Genomic DNA, 10,236 nt, shown 5'->3' on the forward strand with positions numbered 1-10,236 from the left:
TGATACTCTACATAGAAGACCCCCAAAACTCCATTGAAAGACTCCTAGATATAATAAATAAATTCAGCAATGTGGCTGGATACAAAATCAATACTCAAAAATCAATAGCATTCTTATACACTAACAACAAAATCACAGAGAGAGAAATAAGAGAAGCCACACCCTTCACACTAGCAAGCAAAAAAATGAAATATTTAGGAATTACTCTCACGAAAGAAGTGAAAGACCTATACAGGGAAAATTATAATACACTGAAAAACGAAACTGAAGATGATCTCAGAAAATGAAAAGACATCTTTTGCTCATGGATAGGAAAAACAAACATTGTGAAAATGGCCATTTTCCCAAAACTGTTATACAGATTCAATGCAGTCCCAATAAAAATACCATCAACATACCTCATAGATCTCGAGAAATCAATCCTAAAATTCATCTGGAGTGAGAAGAGACCTAGAATAGCAAAAGCAATTCTAAGCAGCAAAGGCAAGGCAGGAGGCATCACAATCCCTGGCTTGAAGTTATACTACAAAGCAACTGTAGTAAAATCAACATGGTACTGGAATCAAAACAGAGCCAAACATCAGTGGAATAGATTAGAAGATACAACCACAACTACAAACACACTCAACCACTGGAAGAATGACAGTCTCTTTAATAAATGGTGTTGGAAAAACTGGCTCTCCATATGCCGAAAACTAAAACTAGACCCATGCCTGTCACCATATAATAAAATAAAATATAAATGGATCAAAGATCTAAATATTAAAACAGAAACACTAGATCTATTGGAAGATAAATTGGGTAAAAACCTTGAAGATATAGGGGTAGGTAGAGAATTCATGAACAAGACTCAAACTGCATGGGAAATACTTCCCAGAGTCAATAACTGGGATCACACCTTATTAAAAACTTTCTGCACATTAAAAGTAATCTCTAACATAGTGAAAAGAAAACCCACAAACTGGGAAAAAATCGTAGTGAACTTCCCCTCAGACAAAGGACTGCTGTCTAAAACATATAAAGAATTTTTAAAAAATCAGACCCCAAAATTCAAACACTCCATCCAAAAATGGGAATCTGAGATGAATAAACAATTTTCAGATGAAGAAATACAAATGGGAACTAAATATATGAAAAAATCTTCAGCATCACTAGTCTTTAGAGAAATGCAAATTAAAACCACACCGAGATTTTATCTCACACATGGAAGAATGGCCAAGATCAAGAAAACCATCAACAACAAATGCTGGAGAGGCTGTGGGGAAAAAGAAACTCTCCTGCACTGTTGCTGGGAGTGTAGACTGGTGCAACAATTGTGGAGGTCAGTCTGGAGATTTCTCAGAAATCTGGGACTGGAAGCACCATTTGACCCAGCTATTCTACTTCTAGGCATATTCCCTGAAGAACTGAAAGCACCATACCACAGTGATATATGTGCACCCATGTTTATAGCAGCACAATTTGTAATAGCCAGATCTTGGAAGCAACCTAAGTGTCCATCAACTGAGGAATGGATAAAAAAAGTTGTGGTATTTTTATACAATGGAGCACTACTCAGCTATAAACAATGATCACATTGAGACATTTATAAATAAATGGACGCAGCTTGAGACCATACTCATAAGTAAAATAAATCAAACTCACATGTATAAACACCGAATAGTTTCCCTAGTGTAAGAAATGATAAGAATACATGCAAGTACGTGGTAATCATGATTCCCAGTCACACTGGTTTGAAGCCATATAATGTTTTCACTAATTAATTGGAATGGTTTTAATCTGGGTTATTTTATTTTATTGTCTGTGATACTACAAATAACTATTTTTAAGAAAATAAGAGCATAATAGCTAGTGCTGATTTAATATCCTGTTTTGAAGCCCCATCAAGTTGTTGTTCATTTGTTTCCATTGGTTCTAACATGTTGTATCTTATTATATTTTAATGTATGCAATAGTATAAGCAAATTTTTTATAGGCAAAGATATAATATAGAAACTGATGTTTAGTTCCTGTTAGCTGGTTATAAATATCCTGTAATAATTTCATTCTCTTGAACGGTTTCACACTGTCTTGATAAGTTTGATGCTATAGTATATGAAGTTAGACTCAAATATTTCAAGGAAAGAGTCACTATGGTAACTATTATTAATGTCAGGCTATCTGGTGGTGAAACACAATGATGCTTAAATTTTTCGGGTCTGACCAGTGTTGTTCTATTGATATGTTCTTCTTTATCTCAATCTTCCCCACCCCCTTTTTTTTCTTTTCTTTTTTTTAAAATTCTTTCTTTCTTTCTTTCTTTTTTTTTTCTTTTTTTGTCTTTTTCCTTTTTTATCAGTACCGGGGATCGAACTCATGACTGCCTGCTTGCAAGGCAGGCACTTATGCCGCTGAGCTAAAACCCCAGCACTGAAAATTAATTTATTTCTTAGTATCTTTTAACTAAGGGAAAACTAAATTAAAAATAGTGCAATAGATTATAGTAACTTTTTTGTTTTGCTATTAACGCGATTTGAACCCCTGTATTGTCTCCACATCTTGTTCTGACTGATTTATTATATTCTGTTTTGCCTAATAGTATCAAGTTTGAGGGTATAGGCAACCATTTGGAAGGCAACCAGATATTCTATGATACCTGTTATTGTTTGACTATTATCTTCTTTGGAAGTCCTGTAAGCTCTCCAGTGTGGGTTTCATTGGTCTTCTATACTGTTTTGTTCAGTTCTTTTATACCAGCTGATATAGGCAACTCTTTTTAGGATAACAAGAGGCATAATGGTAACCACTGTTGATCACCTAGTAATCTTTTTTTTTTTTTTTTGGATTATATACTATGTCCATCCTCCTGTTTTAACTGACTCTGTTTTGCTTTGTCACATTGGGTTTTTCTTTGGTCTGTCTTGTTTTGTTTTTGTTTGGTTTTTGGTTTTTTGTTTTTTTATCTTTTTTGTTCTCCTCTTGAAAGAAAAAGTTATAAGAACTGTGGGAGAAATGGAAACCAAAATGTGTGATTGTTAGCATAAAAAAAGAGGAAGTTAAGTGATCTAAAGGATATAACTGCAAGTATATTTAAATGTGTAGGATAGAGAATCATATTGCTGAGTTTTTCTTGGATCATTGAACAGAACTGACTAAAATCTCACTGTATTAATGTCCACTTTGTATGCTTTAATTTTATAATCTGGACAACTGTTTCTAAGATGACAATGTGTGATCTATTAACTGGTAAATTCTTACTGTATATTTTTTCTCTTGAAATTCTGTATTACTTCTAGCCTTTTACTGTTTTGCTTCGTTTAGTTTTGATTTTCTCTTTAAATAAAAAAAAAGATACCCATTCTGGTTTGATTATTAACTGCTTTTGAAGTCCTATGATGTCTCCAAAGTTATGTTTTTATAAAAATAGCCATGGAATGTTATGTTCAATTATATTATGCCTGATGATGTGGACAATTCTATTGAAAATAACAAAAGAAAGCATATTAACTACTGTATATCACCTAATATTGTGGTTTTATATGTCTTTTTCATTTCATGTTTTTCTATGAATTTGTTCTGTTGTCTTGTTATGATCTGTTTTTCCCTACAATACAGAAAGGATAGATATACATGTAGAGATTCACACATGGGGAGCATTTCTAAACTGTTTATGGGAACAGATTATATAATGAACAATGTAATGAACAGATACTCTGAAGAAGAGACACTAAGAAACTCATTGCTAATTCTGTAGCATTATGATATAAAATCATAATAATACTATTATACTAACAATACTATTATTCAAATGTTCAGAGTGACATTAGTCTAGTCTCATGTTCAATTTCAGCAAACATAAAGATAAGGACAGCTACTATGAAGAGAATAAGAGACATTATGTTAGTCATTATTGACTTTCCCAATGTCAGGTCTTGAAGACCTAAAAAGCCTTTATCATCCTGTAATGATTTGATTTGTTCTATAATGCTCAACATGTATTCAATGTGTGTGAAGATGGGGACAACTATTTGGAAGAAAACTAGAGACAATAAGATAGACAGTGAAGATCTCCAGTGGACTTGCTTGAAATCCGTTTCTTAAAATTGTTTCCTTATGATCTGTTTTGTTCTATTTTGTTATGTTTAATCTTATACCTTTTTAAAATTAAAAAAAGGAAATAGAAAAATAGAAAAGAAGGGTAGAACAATACTGAATTCAAAAAAATCATCATAGAATCACTAGTTGATACATTACACATTGTCATATTAAAAAATAGTTGCCAATGACAAAATCAAAGCATACATAGTGGCTAGACACTCAAACATTGACAGTGCAAATCCTTCTGTTCGGTATTCCAACAGAAATTCAGTAATATGGTTATCTACCTTACACACCAGACATACCATTAAATTCCTTAGAGCACTTACATTCCCTTTCACCTTCACAGTATCTATTATACTTTTGAGATCCCATTATTCTATCAGTTTTTATTGTTTTCACATTAGAGAGACAATGTGATATTTACTCATATGAGTCTTGTTTATCTCACTAATGAGGATATTTTCAAGTTGCCTCCATTTACCTATAAAGGCCTCAAGATCATCCTTTTTATAGCTGAATAGCATTCCATTGTATAAAAATACCACATCTTTTCCATTCACTCTGCAGTTGATGAGCATTTTAGTTGTTTCCAAGATTTAGCTATCACAAATTGTGCTGCTAAGAACATGGATGCAAGTATATCTCTGTGACATGATGTTTTCAACTTTTCTGGGAAAATACCCAGGAGAGGAATAGCTAGATTGAATGGAACTTCCAATCTTAGATTTTTGAGGAATCTCTATACTGATTTTCACAGTGGTTGCACCAGTCTCCACTCCTACCAACAGTGGAGAAGTGTTTTTTTTTTTCCTGCATCCTTGCCAACATTTCTTATCAGTTGTTTTCTTGATGGCAGCCATTCTTTCTGGGGTGAGATGAAATCTCAGTGCCATTTTAATTTGCATTTCTCAAATGACCAGTGATAGTGAACATTTCTTCATGTATTTATTTGCCATTTGTATATCTTCTTCTGAGAACTGTGTTCATCTTCAATGCCCATTTTTGGATTGGGTCTTTGCATTTGGGGGGCTTGATGTTTTTCAGTTCTTTATATGTTCTGCATATAAGTCCTTTGAGGAATTGTTGGCTAAAATTCTTTCCCACTTTATGAGTTTTCTTTTCACCGTGTTGGTGATTTCTCTTGAAGTGCAAAAGCCTTTTAGTACTATGACATCCCAGTTGTTGATCATTGCACATTTTAAAATACATTAAAATCACAGTAAGTTTTTTTACCACAATAAAATAAAATGAGAGAGAGAAAGAAAGTAAGAGAGAAACACCTGGATGTCTTGGAGTTTTCACAGCATCTAAAGTAAAAAGAAGTCATGAGTGAATGTGGTCTTAATTTGATGTTCTGTCTTGAGGAGACTTGATTTATAAACTCTGTTTTAAGACTACAGTCAGACAGTTGAAGTGGGAAGGATGGAGAGAAGAAAAATTGTGTCATCCTCCCAAACACCATAAACTCCACAGTCCCCTGTCCTGCCATGACAGTTGAGACAAGGACAGGCAACATCTAGCTAGGAGCTCTACCAAGTTACTTTCCATTTTACCAACACTGATTCTGAGGACATAAAGCCCAATAATTTAACCTATATTTCCTTGAACAATGTCCACTTTGAATTCTCCAAAATAACACTTTTTGCTTCTTTTTTCAGCTCCTCTTTCATAGAACACTTTGTTGATTTTTTTTCTCTTCTCCCTTAAACTTCTAAATGTTGAAGTTATTGGGCAGTTAGTTCTGTGCTCCTTGTCCTTAGCACATTTTCATTATTTCAGTGACTTTTGTATTTATCATTTGTATTTTTCCACATTTGCATTTTCATCCTGATAATGTTCCCCATACTCTTCCCCTCCCTGGAGAAGATGTTTCTTTTGCTGGCACTCTCTCCATTCATGATAATTTTGTTTCTATCTGATGACATCTGCATGCTTTCCTTTACTTACATTACTGTATATCTTGCTCTCTCCTCTGTGGGAATGAAATAAATTCTCAGCTTACAGGTCATAATTTAGGAGAAGTCTTCCTCAGACACACAGTGTAGGTCAAATCTTCTTGAAAGAACTCAAAACATCTGGTTTGGGGATGGGGGAAAAACTCTTTTTACTCATAATATCATCATGATATGAAACCTCTTACTTATTCATTCATATACTTTAGTTTATATTTTTCCACAGAAATTAAGTTCTCCAGTGGGAAAGATTTAATGTGTTTTGTTAAATAAGACAATGCAAAATATACTTTAAAATAGTTGTGGACTGGCTAAATTATATCCTTCTTCCTCACTTGATTGTTGTACCTGCCATAACATCCCTAGGGCTTCCTACTATTGACTCTGGTTTACTGTGATCTGTCCCGCAGATCGATCCGTGGGCCTTGCCTGGAGAAGGGACGGGGATGGAAGGCTGGGCAAGAGAAAAGAGAGATGGAGACAGGTTGAGATTCCAATCGAGTCTCATTTATTCTTAAAATGGCTACAACTTATATAGGTTGGAGGTGGGCCAATGGGGCAGGAAGAGGGCACAGAGTGTTATCTGATAGGTCATCATCACATCCAGATATATGACATAAGCAGGAGAGGATTATGGGTATTGTTGGCAGACACGAGGATCATGGGAAATGTAGGCTGAAGCAGGAAGTTGCTTATGTCATGCGCATTGTAGGCAAGGGGAGGATCATGGGAAATGTAGGCTGACACACAAAATGCCCTCAGGTGGGAGGGGCAGGGCAGCAGCAGCCATTCTGAGCTGCTCCCTGCATCTCCTCCCTTATAATTATATATTTTTTAGGAACATGGCAGGCCCTGGGAGGACAGTGCCTGTCTTGGGTCAAGGACTCCTCATATGAACCTAATCGAGCCTTACCCGTCGTGGGCCTGCAGGACAGCTGTTGGTCCTGGGCCTGTCTTAGGTGGCTGATTGGCGCTACATATGTGTCCTAATTGCCCGTCTCTGGCTGCCTGTCCAGTGCCTCAGGGTATTTGGGCCACAGTATCATGTGGGCCGTCAGTGGGTGTTCTTTCCCAATAAGTTTGTTGTTCTGCCATTTCCAACCAGTGGTAATGTACCTGAATGGGCTTTGCCATAAATGTGTCAATCCTGTTATTAACGTTATTAATGAGCATCATGATCCTCTGAAAAATACAAGGTCCTACAGTAAGCAGTAACAGCAAGGTGGCTAGGGGTCCCAAGAGGGGGGCAATGTAAGGGAAGAGACCCCCCCCCACATGGAGGAGAAGGTGGTTTCTCTGAGGTGCTCTTTTTCTCTCTCTTTGAGATGCTCCCTTAGTTTATTCATGGACTCTTTGACGACTCCTGAGTGGTCAGCATAAAAACAACACTTCCCTGAGGGCAGCACATAAGCCACCCTCCTTCATAAATAGGAGGTCTAGCCCTCTCCTATTTTGTAAGACTACTTCACACAAGGATATTAAGGACTTTTGTAGAGCCGTTATAGATGTCTCTATTTCGCATAAATCTTGATCTACTGCTGCCTCTAATTGAGCTAGATGCTGATTTCCCAACACTAGAGCTGTAGTCCCTGTTCCTATTCCCATTGCAACTCCTAACCCTAGCAATACAGCTAAGGTGAGTGTCACAGGTTCTCTCATATATATATATAGCCAGTCTGCAATGCCTGGAGGTAGTAGTCTCCTGGGTGGAAGGTTATGTGAGGAAGAACCTGTACAAGAACACAAAAATCTGTAGACTTGTTAAAAACAGTAGTTGCTATACAGGGAGAAAGGCCAAAATTGCAAGCCCAAGATGTTCCTGGGGGTAGAATGAGGTAATTATTTGGCTTGAACTCTGAATGAAGCTGGGCACAGAGTCATGCTGCCAGTGCTGGTGGATGGCTGGAGTCCCCAAGACAAGTCCCTCTACCTGAGACGTCAGGGAGAGTCAGCTTGTGGTGATTGCCCCAGTCACAGGCAGATGAGCTAGGAGAACTGTTAAAGGTTAAATTGAGGGCCTTTCCTTCATAGTATGGGGAAGGAGCAGCCAAGCATAACCAACAGGATTGGGTGAGATCAGGTTGGGTATGATTTAAAGCCATGTATGCCCCTTTAATCAAACTGAATAGGTTAGAATGTGAATATTGAGAGGCAGGTATATGATCTGCCTGGTGTGAGGGGACTTGAGAAACACTTATGGTTGGGTGACTTACTGTGGTTGTTTGAACAACAGTAACAGGATCTGTATTGGACTGATTGTATTTTGGATTTGGATTATATTGTGGCTTTAGAGCAGGATTTGGACCTATGGGGATGGATGAAATCTGTAGAGAAACCCTTTTTATGAGAATAAGATTTCCCCTGTCTTTGCCTGACTCATAAACTCGAAGTCCCCAGGTGTGTCCTGTCAGCCACCCAGGGTCTTCAGGAGTGGTGACAGTGACATTTAGAACTTGACAGGGTCTTTGATTGGCCAGTGGGTAGTCATCTAGGCTGCACCCCAGTGGCTCCAATGTCAGTTTAAGGTGTTTATCGGGAAGGCGGGTTGCCATCCTGTTGCAACTGTTTCATAGCCCCAATGAGCACAAAAATATTCTCCCGGGGAATTACAATATGATCTGCCCCCTGTTGCTACAGGACAAAGGTAGAATTGACTTTGTCTGGGACATTGGAGCCCCAGAAAGAACCAACAGGGTGTGGGCGCAAACCATGGACTTCCTGATCCTACCCAAGTCCAAACCACCTCTTGGTCTTTCCAGCGACTAAGCTCCCATTTCTTTTCTTTTTTTTTTTTTTTTTTTTTTTTTGAGCTCGACTTGTAAGAATGGATAATCTCCCATTTCCAGGGTAGATAGGGCAGTACGGAGAAGGGAACGTGGCAGCGTCATTTTTTTTTTGTTTGTTTGTTTTTAATAAAAACAACCCTACATTTATTGCCCCCAGTAAAAACATAAGGGTAGACAAAACAATATGAACAAACATTTTACAAATACCTCCAAGGCAAACCACTTAATCAGCTGCCTTTTTATATGGGTAATACTGTAATTGACATTTATCTTAATTGCCTGCTATTGGTTCTCACTGCTGTCTTAATTCACTGATCATTTCTAGTTGGAGACACTTTGCAGCAGAGTAATATTATCTCCTTTCAGCATGATCCAACCCAGTTGTTTTCTTGACTTGGTTTTAGAATGAATTTCTTCTGCATCGTCTAATACAAGGTTCATGTACTCATCAAAACCAATAATACAGCCCTCTATGTGCATATTCACTTGCTCGTATAGCCACACCTGAATCCGGGAACTATTCTGCAAGTATCTGAAGATGAGGTTGATGGGCTGCACCATCACCTTCTGCACTTTCTGGGTCTGGCCCCTGTATGCCATGGTGGAACCCGACAAGGACCACAGCACCCACCACGCTAGCTCTAATGGCAACTTTTTTTTTAATTGGTACCAGGGATTGAACTCACGACCTTAGACTTGCAAGGCAGGTGCTTATGCCACTGAGCTAAATACCCAGCCCCTATTTTTTTTCACCACTAAAGTCAGTATAGAGGCAGTGCCATTTTGAGTATCAGGGCAGTGCATGCCATTTTGAGTACTCTCCTGGCCTCCAGACAAAGGGAGTGGTGACACGTCACCATCTTGAAAAGGCTCCAGGATATCAAGGACAACAGAGCCTGGAGGGCTGGGTGCCTTAGATAAGTCCGGTGTTGGTGGAGTACAACTGCAGGAAGCAGATAATGCACCTCACCCTGGGCGAGCATCTCTGCATTCTGGGGATCTGCGTGACATTGTGTCAGCAGCTCAGAGATTAAAACCCAATATGAAAAGGTAGTTACCGGGCTCCTTTTTGGGCCAAAAACCTCATAATAGTCCTTGAGAGCATCTCCTACTCTTTTCCACCTTTTTAAATCGATGGTGCCCTCTAGGGGGAACCATGGACACACTGAATGTGAAATCTTTTGTTTTAACCTTAATCTCTCTAATCTTGAGTGCCTCCCTGAGGCCATTCATGAAAAATTCATGCTCACTAAGTGCTTGCCCATGCTAATCCCGTTCACCTACCGTGATTCAGGTGAGACGTAAGGTGGCCATCTGCACAGATCACAGGAACGAAGTCCTGAAACAGTCACGCCAGCCGGCACTTTAACCCCATGAACGGTCCCGCGTCATTATCCCTCGTGCCAGGTCTGCCCCAC

At 38.3% G+C, this 10,236-nt stretch overlaps 1 protein-coding gene across 1 annotated transcript; it reads right to left on the bottom strand.

The window, feature by feature from the left end:
* Positions 1 to 9,064: 9,064 nt before the first annotated feature.
* Positions 9,065 to 9,489, bottom strand: LOC100718862 (small nuclear ribonucleoprotein E-like). The gene has a single exon (XM_003470460.5). The coding sequence runs from the start codon at positions 9,416 to 9,418 to the stop codon at positions 9,140 to 9,142; it is 279 nt and encodes a 92-aa protein (XP_003470508.1). The 5' UTR covers positions 9,419 to 9,489; the 3' UTR covers positions 9,065 to 9,139.
* Positions 9,490 to 10,236: the final 747 nt, after the last annotated feature.

Source organism: Cavia porcellus, unplaced genomic scaffold (genome assembly GCF_034190915.1).
Source record: "Cavia porcellus strain 051 isolate PalLab524CR breed Dunkin Hartley unplaced genomic scaffold, mCavPor4.1 scaffold_27, whole genome shotgun sequence".
NCBI classification, from domain to species: Eukaryota; Metazoa; Chordata; class Mammalia; order Rodentia; family Caviidae; genus Cavia; species Cavia porcellus.